Raw genomic sequence first — 22,153 nt, 5'->3', positions numbered from 1 at the left:
GTGGAATCTACAGAGAGTAGCTAGCCATCCTAGTTTGCAGAGGACTTGAGTGCCTTGATTGGACATAGTAAATTCAATAATAACAAACTAAAGTCCCATGCAAACAGTTGAATTGATCTCTTAAATGCACTCTACCACAATAGTTTAACCCATTTCATGGATGAAGGTTGAAATTTATGATTGCTGAAATCTATTCCCAGACTACCGCAGATTTTCTAACAAATATTTGTTACCTAATACATGAATTCATTGAAGAGTATTAAAACTAATAATTATTTTTAAAGCACTAATTCCAAGTGTTAATTTGGGGAGATTAAAAAATAAAATAGGTAAGTGAGCATTTTAACATAAACGTTTTCTAATCTTCATGGAATGAAATAAAATTGATGGAGAAAAACTAATATTACCATATCTGAGATCACTGTAGAACTTTAGATAACTTAATGGCAGAGAGGACAATTCATTCTACTGGAAATTAACCTCAAGGTAAAAGAGAGGCCACTTTAGAGAAACTGAATATTTTCAAAGACATTGATTGGGTCAGACAATTTACACTGTATCCTCAAGTCTTTCTATTTAAGTTTATGAGTATTAAGAAAATAGTGTTTAAATAGGCAGGCAGTATTATATTAGTCACCATTATATTAGTCACCATGTCCACATAAATTCAAAATGACTAATTTTCCTTAATTTATTAATGAATTAATTAATATTTCAGATTATTCCTTATCTTTAATATTGATTCCAGTTATATGGCCATTTATTAAGTAACATAGAGACTTATACTTTAAGATTCATACTTTGTCTAGCTGTTAGGACACTGTATTGTGAATCCAGGTAAAAGGTCATCATTGCTTGAAACAATGAGTGCAAAGATCATTTAATGTAGTAATTACAGTAAAGTAAATTTCAGATGTTTGTGATTTAGCTGACTTTCTCTTCGCCAATTTAGAGGAATTTTCTCATTGAAAGCTTAGAGAAGTGGATATTAAAGTAAGCTCTAAACAGAATATATAATACTAGTCTGTCCTCAAGGCTTTAAAATTATCTTATCAGTTTGTCATTCTAGAACTTCAGTAAAGTACCATGTATTAAAGCTTAATGATGACTTGAGTATGACTTGCAATTGTTTAAACTTTATTAATTTCATAGTGGATGTAACCAGGTATAAATTCTGTCTTTAAAAATACCAGGGATTGGGATGCCTGGGTGGCTCAGCATTGAGAGTCTGCCTTTGGCTCAGGGTGTGACCCCAGAGTCCCAGGATAGAGTCTTGCATTGGGTTCCCTGCGTGGAGCCTGCTTCTCCCTATGCCTGTGTCCCTGCCTCTCTCTCTGTGTGTCTCTCATGAATAATTAAATAAAATCCTTTAAAAAACACTAGGGATTACCATAGACAAATCATATTATTAGAAAATAAGCCCTGATTATATTAAAATATTTTAAAATGATATACAAGTTCTTAAAAACCCAACAAATTTGAATAGTACCTTGACATTTCATTGTGTTAATCCTATTGGTTCACCTATGCTTTAAACAGTGTATCTCGGGATGCCCGGGTGGCTCAACATCAAGTTGAGCTTCTGTCCTTGGCTCAGGACATGATTCTGGGATCCAGGATCAAGTACCACATCGGGCTCCCTGTGGGGAGCCTGCTTCTCCCTCTGCCTATGTCTCTGCCTCTCTCTCTGTGTTTCTCATGAAAAAATAAATAAAATCTTTTAAAAGTGTATCTCTTACTTTTAGTTTGTTATATTGGTACATATACATACATATATATATATACATACATATATGTTATATAGGTACATACACACACACACACATATGTGTGTGTGTGTGTATATGTCTTAAGAGTCACAGAAATGGTGACTCTTAAGAGGAAAAGCCCACTTAACTTAGGTCTGAGTGGAAGCTGAACATGTAGGTCTCAGAAAATGGATAATCATTATATTCTTCCTGACAATTGGTTTTCTTCTGGGAATATGTGAGTGCTAAGTGGAGCATCTCTTGGAACTATGACATGCCTTCAGTTAGGGGAGCAGCCCTGGGCTTCTCTGGAGGCACTGACTGGCCTGGTGCTCTGGTCTCTCATGTCTCTTTCATGAATAATCATTGGAGGGGAAGCTCTGACCTAGGGCACACACTGGGTCATATACAAAGTTCTGGTGTCAGAGCATTTGGCATACTTGTTCTAAATCCATCTGATCCCTGGCATTTGGCCAGAGTACCTCAAGGTGCCCTACTGCTCAGGAACTCCTTTTGGCTCCTGTGGGATCCCTAGATAGTCATTGTGTCTGTTCTATTCTCAGGCTGTGTGTTCAACAGGACAAAAACCCAGGTTAATACACAGCTAGGAAACATACCTTATCTCATGTATGTATCCCAGAAAATAGGCTAAGGGACTGTTGTAGATTGAGGAATGAGTTAATCTAGCCAAAAGAATATCATGTAGGCATTTTGAACATGAACATAATGAAAGATGATGCAGAGGGATGCCTGAGTGGCTCAGTGATTAATCGTCTACCTTCGGCTCAGGGCGTGATCCCAGGATCCCAGGATAGAGTCCCCATCAGGCTCCCTACATGGAGCCTGCTTCTCCCTCTGCCTATGTTTCTGCCTCTGTGTGTGTGTCTCTTATGAATAAATAAATAAAATCTAAAAAAAAAAAGATGCAGAAAAAGAAGTTAAAAGGAATAAAAGAAATAAGTAGTATAAAAGGTATGTCTTATAAACTTTAATTGGTACTTTTAGAAATTAGCTGTATATTTATAAGCAAAAGACTTATAAACATATTTCAATAAGGTGTACATAATTTTTTATTGTTTCCCTTTCTAGTATGTATGCACTTTAGAGTATACAAGATACTCATGTTGGTTTGTGAAGAATGTTTGCCTAATTCATCTGTACCCCTGCTATTGTGGAACTATCAGTCATATTTGCCAAGCTAAAGCCTATCATCATCTTCAATTTAAATATGTGTGGCAACTGGGATTCAAAGGTAATCCAATTTTTTAAAAAAATATACCTGAATCACTTCAAAATTTATTAGGTAAGTATTTATTTTCCAATTACACAAAATATTTTATATCTCAAAATACAAAATAAAGTAAAAGTGTATTTAATACTTGTGTTCTCTGATTTGTTCCTTTAATAGACATATGCTTAACACTCACTACATCCCAGGAATTCTCCTTGGTGCAAGATATATAATAATGAAGAAAACTAGAGCTATTCCCTACTCCTGTAGATCTGTTTTTGGAGAGGAATTATTTGGCACATACAATGATAAGTGTATAATTGTTAATTGAAATAAAATATTCCTACGGAAAGAAATAGCCTCTCATGAAAGTTTATAGCCAGTGGAAAAAAATAGAAAATTAGAATAGTAAGTTGGAAGGTCAGATAAGGTTTCCAGGATAAAATGACCCTTGAACAGAAATACAAGAATGAGGTGGGGGGAGAGAAGTTGGAAAGAGTGCATTTTAGATCGAGGGAATTATATTTTTTAAAACACTGTTCAAAGGATACAAAGTTTCAGTTATACAAGAGAAAGCAGTTTTGAAGTCTACTGTACAACATAGGGCCCATGATTAATGGTACCATATTGTATGTTTAAAATTTTCCGAAGAGGACAGATCTTATATTAAACATTCTTATCACAAAAGAAAAACAAACAATAAAAAAAAAGTGAGTGGGAAGAAAGTTCTAGAAGTGATGGATAGGTTTATGACATTGATTTTGATTATAGTTTTACACATGTATACGTAACTCCAAACACATCAAGTTGTATACATTAAATATCTACAACTTTTTATATGTCAATTATACCCCCAATAAAGTCGATTAAAGAAACTTCCACTAAATTTTAAGAGATGAATCCTTTGACGATCTGGCTGGATCTCTGAGAACAAGAATGGAAATAAGATTTGAGGGCAGCACCTGTGGCCCAGCGGTTTAGCGCCACCTTCCACCCGGGGTGTGCTCCTGGAGACCCGGGATCGAGTCCCACGTCGGGCTCCCTGCATGGAGCCTGCTTCTCACTCTGCCTGTCTCTCTCTCTCTCTCTCTTGCTCTGTCATGAATAAATAAATAAATAAAGTCTTTAAAAAAAAAGAAATAAGATTTGAGGAGAAGGCAATGCCGGAACTCAAATGCTGGGTTAAATATTTATGTTTTTAAAGGAATAGAAAAATCACTGTAGGGTTTGACACATTTAAATAATGATCAAGTGGAGAAATTGGAAAATGGATAGAGTTGTCTAGTAGTCATCTTGTGAGGGGTTGGAAACTTGAAATATATGGAAGTTCTTGTTTATGTATTGAATACAAAGAGTAAGTGACAGGAGTCAGTGGAAATCTTTGTTTTCTGGCTTTAACACTTGAAGTGAAATAATTCCAACATATTTTATTAAATATGGGTTTTTTTGTTTTTTTTATGCAATGGCAATTCTTATTTCAAAATCTATTTTGATGAACATAATTTTCTTTTCTATGATTATACTTTGAATACTATTTGACTTAGCTCATGCAAATTGATCCACATTTTTAAAAACTGTATGGTACTTCAGTTAAATCTTTTAAAGACTATTTCATCCATCAATGATGTTTTGGCATTATAGTTTATCAACAATAATAAAATCATTAGATTTGGTATGTGTGTTCTCAACTAGTGGCTTATCTTATTCAACTGAAAGTAGCTGCCTTTACAGCACTACTATTACATTAAAACAGTGTTGAAGTAAACTAACAATTAACTTTTTAGATAGTAGACATGGTAATTTATTTCATTATGCTCTCAAATGATTTTCTGGAGAGTTAACAACCCCTAATGAGAGAAATGGTTATCAGTTCAGGAAACAAATCACACTCAAGACCAAAAGTGGTAGAAGCGAGCAATGACTTGTTGATTATTTTATGCTAGTGCTATTAGGGATGTCAGAGATTGTGTTACAAATACTTACAATTTTAAAAAAGACACAAAGCAAGAACAACAACTGACTTTAGAGAATTTACCTGATATATCTGGCCTCAGGACTATTTAGGGATTCTGTTAGTTTAGTTGTTTTAAAACTTGGCCACATATTATAATTACTGGAGGAACTTTTAAAACCAAATACTGCTGGACTTCCATTAAAGAACATTCAAAATGGAATTATAGTGAGGTGGACAGAGAGACCTCAAAAGGCTCCCCAAATGCTTTACGGGTGCAGCAGGAGAAATATAATCTACTGTTACCAGCCAAATCAGTAAATGGACTTCAGGGTCTGCATCATTTTTATACTCGATTTTCCTTTGTCTCAAAGTATAAATAATACATGTATACATTTACTAAATTATAAACATTAAAATTCTTTGAGAACTAAAAATAGCCACAGGGAATATATTCACAAAAATAAAAGAGCAAATATTTTTTGGGGGGGAGAACAGGAGGAATAATATGGAAATCAAACAACTTGTGGATAAATCAGCTCTGAGTAAACATAGTTTATGAATGACAAAGTAAGTTTATTTTAAAGTAAAACAAATATATATTTTACAAGGGGGTAATCTGAATTCAAAATTGTTCATGCATCAATCAGCTTTGAGCAGTTAACATCAAGGTAATGTGAGTTTATTTATGCATTATCCTTTCATGAAGCTACATTCTGAACTTAATGAACATAAGCCAATGATTAAAAAAATAAGAATTATGTGACCTTCACATTTGAGAATCTAAATGACTTGGACTGTCTAAGCTAAAGAAGCCAGTGTGATGAAGCCTAATAGTCAGTAAATATTTAAGTAGAACTACCCAAATTCCTTTTTAATGTCAATACAAAGACTCAATAAAGCAATTCTCCCAGTAAAGCTTTCAAAACAAAAAAGAAGTTAGGGTACATTTTAAAAGTATGTAAGAAGAATTACATGTTTTATGTAATTCTTTTTTTTCCCCTCTAGTTAATACTGTTAAGATCCCATTTCCTTCTTTTCTCATAAAATATAATTGAAGAGGAACATTAAAATCAGCTGGCAAATTTGCATGGGGTGCATTAATTTTACCAGCAGTAAAATTATTTTTAATTAAGAAATTTTTCTACCAACTAAATGAAGTATCTTACACGCCCAATCAATTCTTGCCAATATGATTGCTCTACAAAGAAGGGATGATAATTAATTAGAAGAAGACCCTTCAAGGACAATTGGTCTACAGTGTACAACTTGAGAAAGAGCTGACATGCACTGTTTCTTTTCAATGTCATCATCTATGTTCATTATATGTATTATGAGACTTGAGAAAAGGAGATACTGACAGAGTGGATAATGAGTTGTGAAGTGAAATAAGATAATATGAATCATGGTTAAGAAAAGATGAAATCATGGCAAAAGTAAAGAGATAAATTCTCTGAATACCTTTCTTTTAGTGAAGCTTGTGATCATTACAACTTAGTTAAGTGAATTTAAAACACACATTTTTGACATTTAATATGTGACAGTGAAGTATTTTTTTTCTAAATGAATAATGAGTTCTGTACTTCTGAATTGATATTGTAAACCAATATTTACTTTAAATTATCTTTTTTCCTTTATGATGTATTGGATCTTATTTGTGGTAGAAGATATTATAAAATATATATTAATTATAATCTATTAATTTAAATGACTTTTGTAATTTTATAATGATTATTTAGAAATTGGAAAATTCTGTATCTCCAAAGCACTCTTGATCGAGTACTTTTTCTCATTATACTGTTCCTCTTTCAAGTCATTCGTTAAATACCTCCTGTTATTTCTATATCCATTTAAAATTTTCTTCAGGCCTTACTTCTATTTGAAAAATAAATCTGAGGTTAAAAACCCAAATTTAGTTTAGTGCTTTTCATTTATATTACCTATAAAAAATTTTATAGTAACAGGATTATGTTAACTAATTGTTAAATAAAATAAGTGAGTTTCATATACAGATAAGAGTTAATTAAAGGATTTATTGGGGAAAAAAGATTTCTTGTAAACAGCAGTGAAAATATTAAAATACTCAGGACAAAAATTAACAAAAATGTTACATGAATTCTACATTGAGAAAACTTTAAATACTGCCACAGTATAGTTAAACACAAAATCTAGGAGAAAAAATTCCAAAGATATAACATTCTATTGGAAAAGAGACCTAATGTATTAAAGTTTTGATCTCCATATTATTTCATATATTTATGAGGACTTCAATAAAATAACAACAAGGCTTTTATGTTTGTTTTATTTATTTAAGTCCACCTGGAAAACTAACTAAAGAAAGCCAACTATACTCTGTAAAAGTGCATTAAATGGGTCATGGGGCAGAGATTTTGTTCTGCCAAATAATAAAGTGTATTATATAGCTTCAATAATGAAAAGCATGGTACTGTTGCATTAATAGTTAACTGTACAAAATACAACATACAAAAATAAATTCAAGTCATGCAGAAAATGTAATATCTAATAGAATTTCCATCATTCCAGTCATTAGGTATAAGAAATATTCAGTAATTGAGGATGAACAATTGGATAGTCATCTGGAAAAAAAAATCTGATTTTTATCTTAACAGCATACTATGAGTTAAATTAATCTCAACAAAAGTTTGAAAAATAAAATTTTAAAAGATAAAAATATCAGAAAAACGTTGGAGAATTAGTTTATGAATTTGGATGGGGAAGACCTTTTACAGCTACCAATCAAAATTTAGTTGCCAGAAAGAAAAGACTAGTCATTTGACTACATGAAAAGAAAGGGCATTCATTTGTGAAATACATCAAAGTGCTCAAACAACATACAAACAAACAAAAACTGTTTGGAAGGCATAGAAAGTATTCCTACACATATGAGAAAGTGTTCAGCTTTACTCATAATGAGGTCAAAGCAAATTTTAAAGACATCATAAATATTAAATTCGTCTCTTATAAATATGGCAAAAATTTGAGAGATCTTATACATTGCTCATGAGATGTAAAATCACTATAAAATCTGAGCAAAGTCACTTCACAATACTTATTGCATGACTTATTTCACTTAGCATAATGCCTTTAAGTTCCATCTATTTTGTTGAAAACAGCGAGATTTTCTTCTTTTTCTTTATGACTGAATATTTCTCTGTGTGTGCACACACATGTGCCATTCATCCGTGGATGGACAGTTAAATTGCTTCCATGCCTTGGCTATTGTAAATAATTTTGCAATGAACATGGGGATGCATATATATTTCTGAGTTAGTATTTTTGTTAACTCTAGATTAATATTCAGAAGTGAAGTTACGGGACCATATGAGAATTCTATTTTTAATTTTTTGAGGGTCCTCCATACGGATTTCCATAGTGGCTACATCAACTTACATTCCCATGATTGTATTTTGTTCACTTGATAAATTATTTTATTTGTAAATGTGTACCTTTCAATTTTTAGGTATTCTCTGTACAATAATCCCTCTTTCTTATTTCCTATTTCTATGCCTCTAAATCCAAAAATTTGACATTGCATCTCCTAAATTGTTCTCCTTTTCTCACAATTTCTTACTTTGTCCATTTCTTTTTTTTTATTTTTTTTTATTTTATTTTTTTTATTTTTTTATTTTTTTTTTTCATTTCTTTTTATTTTGTCCTGTTTTCTACTCTATCCCCCAATTAAATATAGGAAAACTAGTGCTGAATTTTTAAATTATTTTTGTACTTTTCTAGACATTTTTACTATTGTCTAAATAATACATTTCCATGACATTCTGCTCTTTTATATAAACAAATTTTATAAAAACAAATTTTCTTCTAACTCCAAGGTATTACAGTTTTGACTTGTTTTAAATTTTTGTCGTCCATTCAGTGTCTCAGTTTCTGTAAGTATTTTTAATGATGGTTTGCACTTTCTTATCTAGACTTTTTCGTCAAAATGTTGGATGATCATATTTAATGGCAATGACCTAATAATACTGGAAACTTACCATGTAAGCATGGTTTTGATAACCGGGCAGCACTATTGGAGCGTTGCAGGTTGACAGCTGCCCATTCAATGGCCGAATCCCAATGAGCTTGATATTCTTGAGGCAGGAGCTGCTAAGATCCTCTTTTTTCCTGAGAATAAACCTTGAAAAGTGTTTATTTGTGGGTTTGAAGGAGGTGAGTGATGGGTCAAAATAATTATCTGGATTTGTGATTTGAGAGAAAGGATAGGTCAACTACTTCCCCTGTGGCCAGTACCAAGTACTACATTCTCAGACACGCTGAAGTCCTGACCATCTTAAGATTTCTGCTTAGTAGGTGAATTTGTTTTTATATGTATGCCCTCTAATTACATTTTTGTCTTTTGACTATTGCTATTATAATTTAGTAACTGCATTTCCACCACCTTTTCAGCCTCTTGAAATTTATTGAAAATATTTTCTCAAGAAATATTTGCTCACAGTTGTCTCCCTTCTCATTCTCTTTGTGAGTTAACACTTGTTTCATTTTTTCATTACTTCCTTTTTTGAGGCTTTTGGAAGACGAAGAGGTGATACCTCAGTTAAGTCCAAATATTTAATCAGATACATCATTATAGAAAGCTCTGTGCTTATAAATTGGACAACTTAGATGAAATGGATAAATTCATAGAAAAAAACTTGTTTATGAAATGATTCAGTAATACATATAAAATCTGAATAGTTCTACAAGCTCTGAAATAATTGTTTTAAAATATATTTCCATAAAGAAAGCCACTGGAAATATATTGTCTTTATCAAAGTTCTTCCAAATATCCAACAAATAGTTAAATCTAATCCTATGCAAACTTCTTCAGAAAATAGAAAGAAGCATTTATTAATTGATTACATAGGTTAGTGTAACCATATTTGAGTTATTTTATCTCAGCGCATTAAAGATATGATTCTTAATGACATCATTATTTTTCTTCTTTTCTTATGGCTGATCTGCTGATAATCACACTCACTGATTATTACTAACTAGTAATAATGTTTATAATCCTAAATTAGTTAAATTACACTGGTAAGATTGGAAGATTTGGAACATTCTACAAGGCTGCCTACCCTCTTCCTTTTTTTCCCAGAGTTACATACGAGATATCTAAATAGGTTTGCACATACCAGGAAGATTTCATCTTGTGAACCATCCCTACTTTACAGTTCACCTGTAAGTTGCAGAGCTTACATAATATTTTCTGGGAAGTCATGCCTCACAAACAATAGATTTTAGGTTTGTTAACCATAAGCAATTCTAAAACAGGACTATTTGCTAGGATTCTGTAATTAAATATTACCTACCTAAGAAATTTTATTGGTCACTTTACTAGGAGTTTTAGTTATGTTTAAAAGAAACTGTATCCAGTCTCCTATGCTGTTCTACTATCTGGGAATATTACACTATTAAGAAAAAATAACTGGTTTTCATTTCAGCATAATTAGTTCCTATCTCTCCACAATTCTGAGATATCTTTTTTGTTTGTTTGTTTGTTTACATTTCATTTCCAAATCTCTCATTCCCTAATTCCTTATTTGTTTACCAATTATATTAATCTTTTTCTAAGATACTTCACATTTATCTTAGATATTTTATAATCTTTAATTCTAAGTCTGGGCCATTTGTTTTTACTCTTTCTTCTTGAATATAGTTCACACTATTTTACTTTCTTGCAAGTCATTTTTTATTGTATCACAGATATTATGTCTAAGAGTGCAAATAGCTTAATTATAAATGCCTGCTGATATATATATATACACACACACACACACACACACATACACACACACACACATACTGACACTCTTCCACCCCCACATAAACATACTCCCTTCCTTTTTATCAGAAGACTAGGATGAAGTGTTAATGATTTTTCTATTCTAAATTTTTTAAAGATGTTTTCCAAATATCTTTTGAAATGATTGCTTATGTGGTTGTAGTATATAAATAATAAAAGTGCTTTTATGCAAAATTTATTTTATTTTATTCTATTAAATCATCTTTATAATCATTAACTGGAAATTTATTTGACATTTAATTATTTAAAAAAATACACTGGCCTGGAAGATGTGTCTTGCTTCATGCTGTATTTCTTGGTCCATTTTTAAAATTAGAAAGTTGGGCCTTATTCTACTTTATGTCTTTGTCAAATTTAATATTCTGTACATATAGAGGCTTATTTTGTGGCAGACGTTGTCAAATTGATCTTACCAAGAAATTTGATGACTATCTTTAATGATTTAATTTAAATTTAAGTTTGTGAACGATTATTTAATTTTTCATCTCTTTGAAAGGATCTGAAGATGGAAAATGTGAAGTGGCTGTTGATTCCTACCTCTTTCTCTCTGCAAACTGTACTGAAAGTGCAATCTATGTGAACACATCTGAAGACCTTGACTACATATGTTGGTTCCTATTTGAAGGAACAATAGAGGTAAGGTAAATTAATGTAGTAGTTTCTGATTTGTCTCTTTAACTCATAATTTTTACTTTGAAAAAAAGCTAAAACTATTAAAGCTGCACATTCAATCTTCAAGATGTGTGTAGCTTAAATATAACCCCAGAAATAAATTCACGACAACCTACTTGGAAATCTTTCATCTTTTTTACTTTTTATATTTATAATATAGACAGGTAATAAAAAAATTCTTTCATTTTATCTCTAGTCTTTTTGTGTTCTATTCATGTTACAATTTGCTGAACAATTAAAGCCTCTTAAAGTTGTGATTATGTCACCTTTTTGTTGAAAGATCATTAGGCATTTCCTTTTTTTTTAAGATGTTATTTATTTATTCATGAGAGACACAGAGGAGAGAGAGAGAGAGAGAGAGAGAGAGAGAGAGAATGACAGAGGCAGAGACACAAGCAGAGGGAGAAGCAGGCTCCATGCAGGGAGCCTGACATGGGACTCGATCCCAGGTCTCCAGGATCAGGCCCTGGGCTGAAGGCAGCGCTAAACTGCTGAGCCACCCAGGCTGCCCCCATTAAGCATTTCCATTGCCTTTTGGAATATATGTGAATTTCTGAGGTATCTAATCTCTGGGAAGTTTTACCACAATTATATCTTGGGGCCTAAGGCAAGAATACAAAGAGTGGCCATCTTTTTCCCCATCTCATCTCCATCTTTTTAAACAAATAAAGAACTTTTTTCAAAAAGATTGAGGAGTTTTCCAAAAGTTTAGAGAATTAACTGAATATAATTCTGGATATAATCTTAATTTGGTCATTTTATGGAAAGAAAAGTCATATTCTAAGTTTATGTTTGATATATATTTCATATAAAATTTTCAGTAAGGACTTTTTATTATGAATAAATCCATAAATCCATTAATACTGAGCTAACATTATAAAGAATGATATGTCACTGTTTACTTCAAAAAGAACTAGCTAGAGAGGCATTTCACTTTTTTTTTAAGATTTTTTTTTAGCTTATTCATGAGAGACACAGAGAGAGAGGTAGAGACACTGGCAGAGGGAGAAACAGGCTCCATACAGGGAGCCCGATGTGGGACTCGATCCCGGGTCTCCAGGATCAGGCCCTGGGCTGAAGGCAGCAGTAAACCACTGAGCCACCCAGGCTGCCCTAGAGAGCCATTTCAAATACAGGCAAATAGACTTCAAATTTCTCAGGACCTTAAATCACTTATGCCCTCAATTTTATATACATATATTTTTATTTATATATAAATATATATATTTGTATATATATCTATATATTTTATATATATATTTAACATTTAAAATTTATAAACATTGGTATTAAGCTTAATATAGTTTTACATGTATCTATTTACCTATTCACAGATATAGGGCTATGCACAGACATGATTAAAGGTTTTATATTTAAGATATATTTAAATTTATCAGCATATAAAAGAGCATTACATATCATATTTAATTTACTAATCAGGTAAATGCATACCTTCCCTTAGGAAACAGGCAAGCAAATCATAGTTACCTTGTTTGCATATTTCTAATTCTCTGTATTTTTTTAAAATAAGTACCAACTTTAAAGAAACTAATATTTGCTTTTTTAGACTCGAGAAAACACAAAGAAGGCAATCCAATACATGTTATTTTATTTTTTCATGATCACACATTTCATATCACTTTGACAACTTTTATGTTAGGCAAAATAAATATAAATATACATATAAACATAAATATACATCACTTAACAACATTTGCATGTCCTAGTTTTCATTCAAGGAAAAGGGATAATTTAAAATTATATTTAGAGTTAATATTTGTATATTTTTCTTACTCAAAAGCTGTTTAGGTATCCAATGATAATTTGTTAATTCAATTTAATGTCAGTGTAAGATCTTGATATTAACCAAATATTTAGAAATTGCAATTTACCTCATCATGTTAAGTCCTTTTGATTTGTAGTATCATCAATAAAAATTCCAGGACATAAATGTAGTAGATTCAATAAGAATTCACAAGATTAAACTCTTTTAAATGATACCCATTAGTACAACTTCAATTATTTCAATTTGATAATTTTATAATCATAAACAATCTATGGAAACAATGATAAAAATAGTTCTTTAAAAATTATATTAAATCGGGATGCCTGGGTGGCTCAGCAGTTGAGCATCTGCCTTCAGCTCAGGGAGTGATCCCGGAGTGCCGGAATCAAGTCCCACATTGGGCTTCCTGCATGGAGCCTGCTTCTCCCTCTGCCTGTGTCTCTGCCTCTCTCTATGTCTCTCATGAATAAATAAGTAAAATCTTAAAAAAATATATTAAATCATTCCAATTTCCCAATGATTCATTTATTTATTGGGAAATTACATAAGTGGTTTTTTTTTAATGTAAACAAACCTCAGTGTTCATTATCTTTAAAAAAGCAAGACTTTTGACTTTATGCCAAAATTCTCAGAGTGTAATTTTCTTTTCATCTAAAAGACTAATTATATTACACATGCAGGTATACATTTTCTGCTTTGTTAAATTTTTGGCAAAGGGAAATGTATAAATAAAGCTAATCATTGTCCTTATCCTTTCATTTTAACTGTTTATCTGAAAAATAGTCCTAGAATGTACATATAATGATAGAAAATTTATTTATGATCAATGAATTTTAAAAACTTCCCAACCAAAAAAGGAAGAAATAGCAAAAATGAAAAACAAAACAATAAAAAAACAAAACAAAAGAACAGAGAGCTAGCTTCAGGCAAATATAAAGTCATGACTATTAAAGGTTAATTATCTTCTATCTACAAAGAGCAGTAGAGGCTTTAAATGCAGAAAAGCTCATTTTCACATACTTATACACAACTTATTATTACAGATAGTTAAAACACTCTTGAAAGTGTACTATACTTATCTACTCAGTAAACTCTCTCTCTCCATTATGGTCTCAGGGATCTAATTCTTTGGTCCATCTGGGACAATAACCTAGTGGTCTGGTAACAGTTTAAACACTAATTCCATAGAGCCACATAATTAAAAATCTAATGCTTATTAATCCCAGAAGCATGAAAATGAAAGAGGGGTTCTTGTGCGTTAAACAGAGTAATCTCTCTATTAGACACACAGGAGTCATCTCGTGAGAGTCTTTCTTTTTTTGTTCTAATGTATCTGTCAAATGAACAATCTTGTTCATGTCAAAATTTCCCCAGAGTGGCCACTGCAATTTCAGATTGTCCTCTGAGAAATTATAGCAATTAGAGAGATATGTACCTGACTTAACAACATGAAGGGAAGCCTGAAACTAAGACCTCATAAAAACTTACATAGGTCCCTGTGCAATGCCATGTCACCAAAACCTACCAAAGAACAATCAGTCCAAACTGAGAGCTGGACAAAAGTGTTGACAAGATTTTGAAAAGGTGACTCAAGGAAAATTTTGTTCAAGGAATGTAGATTACTGTGACTTACTCAACTCATTTTTTATTTAGGTCATCTGAATGATGAAATTGTGAGAGCTATGCTTGTCCTCTTCCAGTTGACATACTCACTTAGACTCACCAGAGGAAGTGAGGAAGCAAGAGAAATTTCTGTTCTTTATGGATCAAATTGGATCATATAATCCAAGGACTCTTAAAATGTTCTCTTATTCTTAATAAGAAAAAAAAGTAAATAAAAAAAAGTAAATAGCATTGGGAATTTGATGGAAATAAATTGGAGTTCAGACTCGATACTATACCTATGTCACCGTCACAGATGGAGAGAGAAATGTCCAGTGGTCCCAGAGTAGTGTTTGTGGTCTATGAGTGTGAGCTCTGGTAGGGAGTGTATTTTAATTGGATCTTTGCAGAATTTTGTGCTTGTTCACAACTGATCCTCCAAAAGACCACTAAACAATTCTGTTGATCAAGAGAAACGAATTCTTTTAGATTTACAACAATAACAACAATACTTAATAAAATAAGACTTACTACTGTCTTAGAGGGAGAATTTATGGAAAGATATCTATATGCTCTTAGTTACAGGGGGTGGGTACTTGTAAAGATTGGTTAGAGTTCACGAATAAAGCTTTGGACTGGTGGACATAATGTTATGAGAATCTTAAAGTGAGGTTGATGAAAAAGCTGTTATGCTTGGTAAATAACTTATTTTAGTTGGTTCACAGTCTTAGTCTTATTTTCCAAGAAAAAGTATTTCATGGAGCAAAGAGTAAGTTATTTTTTATATATTTTTCTCAGCATTTTAAATATAGGACAGGAAACTTGGTTCATTTCAGTTCTCATCATCAAAGACTAAAATTCCAAAAGTATTCTTTCCTTTCTTTGTGTTAAAAAATGTCCTCTCTTCAGGTCTTTTTAAATGCAAACACTTTTGGAAGGAAAGCACATAAATATAAGTGAGTTCATTTTTTTTACATTCTTGCTACAAAAAGGCTATGAAATTATATATTATTATGAGTTACTGGGACTGAGGATGCTTTTAAAACAGCAGAGAAGAGACAGAGAGACACTAAAAGTTGGAATAGGAAAGACCTTCACCAAATTTAACTATTTTAGTCAATTTTTTACTAGGTCCAAGCCAGTATAAAAATATATTTTTTAGTTAGCTAAGAATATGACCAAGGCATTCTTAATGTTCCCCTGACCCTAACTGAATTTTAGATAGGCTTCTTCTTGACTATAGGCCCCTGACTTCCTTTTTCTTAGAACATTTACTTCAGATAATTTGCAATTATACATTCTTTGAATGTATAATTCTTTTTCTGCCTCTCTGAAATATATGCATTCTACTTTCAGCCTTTTGCCAGTTTTAGGACCCAGGAACTGTCTTTCTCAAGGACCAGGAAACTATTTCTTTAAAATATAAACCTTGAGAAAGTCGGAAATGCAATCATCCTGTGAGAATAAGAGCCTAACTTCAGGGGGCACCAATTATCAAACATGAAGACCTACTAACAAAGCAAAACCTTTGCACATTCAAGAATAACTTAATGTGCTTTACACATCTCATTGACCAATCTCTCCCCTAATTTCCTCCAGTACTTTTCATCTAGCTAATGCCAGCATTTAAAATCTTTCTTGTCTTGTTTCAGCAAAGTGGAGTTCCATCTCTCTTCTATTACAGTAGTCTTGAATAAAGTCTTTCTTGCTTGCTGAAATTTGTCTAGGGCAATTTTTACTTTGATGAATACTTTTGTAAGAATCCAAGTTTCTAGATAGCCTATAAAGAAGTCACTCACTCCCACAAGTGAAGTCTCTTTACACATCTATTTAATTGACAAAGGCCAAAAACAGGTAAATACGTCATACTGGGCCTTAGAGTTTCTCCCCATTAGTATCTCTTTACTAAATGATTTTACTAATATAATATAATATGGAAATGGCAAAATAATTCATACAAATATATGATTGTCCATGAAATGATAGCATTATTTAGTCATTTACTTAAATATAGAAAGTATTTTTCTGAAGTATGTTGTAAATATTCTTATGGTTTAAATTCTATCCAGCTGAAGTTAATTTTGCGTGTAGTATTGTGTCACATAACTACATCAGTAATAAATTATCATAAAAAGATTTTCCAGAAATACTGCTTTTACTTCTCTTCTCCTTGGGAAGGAAAGATTATCCATTTCCCAGATTTATGACTATTTTACATTTCCTTATCAAATAAATATTCTTTATTTTCAAGAATCAAATCTCATTCCATATTTCAGGTACTTTTTAAATATCAGCTTTCTATACAATTACAAATGTTAATAATTGGTTGTCAATATAATAATTATAATTATTATAATTTGATTATAATATTTATAAATATTATATAATATAAATATTATAATTTGATTATAATAATTATAATTATTAGTATGATAGTAATTATATATTAGTGCATATAAGTGCTGAACTTCCCAGAGTACTTTCTGTTACTCTAATCTTGAGTATAAATGAATATATTTCAATCTTTCTTTCTTTCTTTCTTTCTTTCTTTCTTTCTTTCTTTCTTTTTCTTTTTCTTTTTTTCTTTCTTCTCTTTTGTTCTATATCAGAATCCATTGAAAATTTGATGAAAACTAGAAACAGTTTCCTCACAATAATTTATGTGCACAATGTTTTGCACAAAATTTCAGAAGATTAATGGAATCCTTTAAGTAGATTTCTTGATTTTTTCCTATATTAAAAAATTGAGAAATCTTTCCCTTAAATGTGCTGTAGATTAAACATTGTATGTACCCATTGACAAAATTTACTGTCAAATAGGTTTTCCTGGGAAACCTTTTGTTATGTCTAAATTTAGTTAAACTAAATTTAAAACTATAATTTTAGTAAAAGAAAACTAAAATTTTAGTAAAAGATTAGATTATATGAACAGATGAGAAACACTGCTGAAATACCAAATTCAGTATTTTTCAATTGCAGCAATTACTTGAAATGGTTTTTAGATATAGTGAATAATTGAAGTAAGAAAAAATAACTGTCTTCAACATATATTAAGTCTTGACAAACTTTCCAGGTTTATTTAGGTGTTCATATTACAATTTTTACACTGAAGTTGGTATTTTTTTTATATATTATTTTGGGGAAGTTTCATTGGACAAGTTTTCTTTTAGTTCTTTCAGATTTTCTTAAATCCCAGTAATATTTACTTTAAAAATAAAGCGAAAAAAGAAAAGCATATACTTATATGGAATAATAGTTTGCCATATTCTAAATTCTGCACCATTATTCTTTATTGTTAAAACACTATTTTTGTAAGGTTTTATCATGTATTATATAGGACATAGGTTTATAATAATTAAAATACAATAAGTCTTTAGTGTATGGTATTTTTCTTTTCATCATACAATAGCAAATTATGCATTTTTAATTTTTTTAGTAGAAATTGAGAATTAAGAATACACAAGTCTTCATAGACTCTGGGCTTTGAGTATGGCTAGCTAGTAGTGTTTAATTTTTTCCTTATGTTGTATTTAATCATCCCAGATTATATTGAAAAGATGCAAATAAAGAAGCCAAAGGTATAGAAACCCAATATCTGGGAAGCATTGGTCTTTAGCACAGTTTGCGTGAGCCAAATGAATGAATTCGTGCACTCCTAAGAAGGCCCCTGAAACAAACAACATAGGAATATGGAGCAGGTGCTACAATGGGGGTCAGTCAATGAGTGCAGAATCTGCTGTCAGAGACAGTGTCAAAATCTGAATAATAAAAAGGGGATAACCACATATGATGACATTATCCTGAGGAAACACACTTCACTATGCAGCCTAGTCTTCTTCCACTTTTTTAAAAACCTATATAATTCCGCTCCTACAAGTAGACTATACATGCAGATAGTTTAACAGGTCTATGCATACTTAAAGTACAATAGTAATATAAAATTAAACACTCAAAAACTAAATACTCCTATTTAAAAAGGGCAGAAGACATAGATATTTTTCCAAAGAAGATATGCAGATTGCCAACAGACATGTGAAAGGATGCTCAACATCACTGATCATCAAGGATATACAAGTCAAAATCACAATGAGATATCACTTCACATCATTAGTCAGAATGGCTAAAATCAACAACAACAGGTGTTGGCAAGGATGCCGAATAAGGGGAACCCTCTTATACTGTTGGTAGGAATGCAAACTGGTGCAGCAACTGTGGAAAACAAGTATAGAAGTTCAACAAAAAGTTAAAAATAGAATTATCCCATGATCCAGTAATTGCACTGCTAGATATTTATCCAAAGAATACAAAAATACTAATTCAAAAGAATACACGCATGATGTTTATAGTATTATCTTCAATAGCCAAATTATGCAAAGAGCTCACATGTTCACTGACTGATGAACAGATAAAGAAAAAGTGGTATATGTGTATATATATATATACACACACATAATATAGCATATATAATATTCTATATATAATAGAATATTAATCAGCCATAAAAAGAATGAAATCTTGCATTTGCACAGACATGGATGGAGCTAGAGAGTATAATACTTAGTAAAATAAGTCAACCGGAGAAACAGAAATGCCAAATGATTTCACTCATATGTGGAATTTAAAAAACAAAACAAACAAGCGATGAGGGGAGAAAAGAGAGAGAGGCAAACCAAAAAAACAGACTCTTATATATAGAGAACAAACTGATGGTTACCAGAGGGGAGGTGGGTGGGACAATGGGTTATATAGATGATGGGAATTAAGGAGGGCACTTACTGTGATAAGCACAGTGGTGTATGGAGGTGTTGAATCACTATATTGTGCACTTGAAACTAATATAACACTGTATGTTAACTAACTGGAATTAAAATAAAAACTTTAAAAAAATTGAAAAGCTTATTACAAGAAATGAAGAAAATGCATATGTGTGTGCAGAGCACAAGAGGAATTGGATTGCAGGATAAGACTAATTAATTGTATTGCTTTTGTAATTAAACCAAATCAACTGAGAGGACTTTCAAAGTAAACAAGATAATGGAAGGCATGCAAATTCAAACTTTCCAATATAATCTCTACAAAACAGTACAAACCAACAAGGAGTAAAAAGCAAAAATATTAATCGCTTGTGTTTCTGTATATTTTACTTCCGGGTAATCTGAAGTTTTGGTGCTTCGTATTTTCTAGTCATGTTCAAGGAAGATAATTTATTTATTTGATTTTTATATAGTGTATTAGAATAATTGACAAATTTTGAATAAAATTTATTGATTATATAATATCCAGTTAATTTCTAACTTGATAATTTTAGTGTAGTAATGTAAAGGTAATACCTCGTTTTTATAAAAAGTACACACTAACATAATTGCGTTGATAAAGTGCAATACAATCACACATTTCAGAAAAAAACTAATAATATGTGCATATTTGTTTAAATATATCATAAAGAAAGAGAGAATAATAAGATAGTCATAAAATGCTAATTATTGCTTCTTCTGGAAATGCTAATTTAACTTTGTAAGCAAATTCTAAAAGACCTCTCTAATTTAAGAAACATTACAACAAATACCCCTGCGGTAGAAAATGGTTACACATTCAAACAGTAAGGGATAAATATTTTTTTCTGAAGACATACAGACACATATCGAGAAAACTTAGAGAATAAATTTATAATACTTTAGATGTAGGTTAAAGGGAAATAGTATTTGAAAAAAATAATCTGTCCATGTCAAAGAGATGTTCTCCTTTTTAGAGGACTAAAAATTCTTCATTTACCTGAGATCCAAATAGAAAAATGGAGAAACAGATTCTCAATTGACTCTTACCCAACAAGAGACTAGATCTCTATCAATCATTAATCTATCACCAAAGGATCAGACCCTGAAACTAAATTTCTAATCATTGTAGCCATTGATGGGAAATAACCTATTGGTTATAAACCAATACCATAGAGGAAACAAAAGTATTAAGAGGAAAATGAAAAAAAAATTATCAAAGTTCTATTGTGGTTTTTGAATTCACTTCTGAGAGCTAGGAAAGATACATCCGGTTTTAAGCTGTCCATTATAGGTGCATTTTTTTGGTGACAAAATTTACTTACTCCTTTAAGGTAAATACACTGGGAATATTTGTGAAAGACCTCCAAAAATGGTTAAAATGATATACGTTTTTTTTTAAACAGGTATAATTATGACTTCCATACAAATCTGAAATGAATATGTGTTAAAGGTTGTATTTAATTCATTTTTAATGAGGGATGCAGTAAAATATTACAGTCAATTCAAACATGAGTCTAAGCAACTCACTGAAGTAGAAAAGACTATTTAGTGATATGAGAAACAGGTTTTCCATGGATCTGGTTATCAGTAGCATCTGACTTCCACAGTATTAGTCAACATATAAGCAATGTCTAAAATTTTGATTCAAATTACATTAAAGATAGTGTAAAACAACTGAATAGTGGATGTTGATTTATTTAGCTTTTTACAAGGTATCTGTTTCAATCATAAATAAAAATGGCTGTTTAAAATGATTTAAATATAAATCAAAACTGAGTTTATTTTACCTTTGACAAAGGAATATATACTTTTAATATATAAAGAAAAACATAAAATGCAAACTTTAAAATGATCCTAATATTATAATGTGATAGACATTTACAAAATTCACTTTTTTTAAATTTATGGATGTGTGCAAAGGAATGCAGTTGTTTGACTGAAGAAGACAGTAAGAGATATTGGTGTCGATGTATTCCAAGATGGCTTGGCAAAATGTCTCTTGAAAATACAACTGATTATGAAGAAAGTGGGTGTCAACATGAAGTTCTTTATAAAGATGAAATTAATAAATCCAGGTATTTATATATAATTTGAACAAAGAATATCACCTATTTATAGTTATAATTGTACTGACAAGCCATAATTGATTTTTATAATGATTCAACATTCCATACATTTCTCAGTGCTCACCGAGAAAATGTATTTTGGGGGCATCTGGTGGCTCAGTTAAGTGTTTGCCTTTGACTCAGTTTATGATCTTGGGGTCCTGGGAATGAGCGCCATGTCCAGCTTGCTGCTCAGCAGGGAGTCAGCTTCTTCCTCTCCTTCTGCCTCTCCCCCTCGTGCTTTCTCTCTGATTTTCTCTTTCTCAAATAAATAAATAAATTCTGTTAAAAAACGTATTTTCAATTCCCTTTATGGATTTCACCTATCTCTCATTCACCTCCCTACTGGCAACCACCAGTTTGTTCTCTGTATTTAAGAGTTTGGGTTTTGTTTTTGTTTGTTGGGTTTTTGTAATTGTTGTTTGTTGTTTTCTAATTTTGTTTATGTGTTTCTTAAATTCCACA

At 31.3% G+C, this 22,153-nt stretch overlaps 1 protein-coding gene across 1 annotated transcript in view; it reads left to right on the top strand.

Moving 5' to 3' along the window:
* LOC140595216 (protein eyes shut homolog) overlaps window positions 1–21,677 on the top strand; it is a 162,078-nt gene extending 140,401 nt beyond the window's left edge. The window contains exons 6-8 of the mRNA XM_072735017.1: window positions 2,838–3,000; window positions 11,245–11,385; window positions 21,493–21,677. Coding sequence (XP_072591118.1) covers window positions 2,838–3,000; window positions 11,245–11,385; window positions 21,493–21,677 — 489 coding nt within the window. The remainder of the gene's footprint in view (window positions 1–2,837; window positions 3,001–11,244; window positions 11,386–21,492) is intronic.
* The last annotated feature ends 476 nt before the right edge of the window (window positions 21,678–22,153 follow it).

Source organism: Vulpes vulpes, chromosome 1 (assembly GCF_048418805.1).
Source record: "Vulpes vulpes isolate BD-2025 chromosome 1, VulVul3, whole genome shotgun sequence".
Taxonomy (NCBI): domain Eukaryota; kingdom Metazoa; phylum Chordata; class Mammalia; order Carnivora; family Canidae; genus Vulpes; species Vulpes vulpes.
The sequence above is the reverse complement of the archived record's forward strand: the minus strand, read 5'-3'. Positions and strand labels throughout refer to the sequence as shown.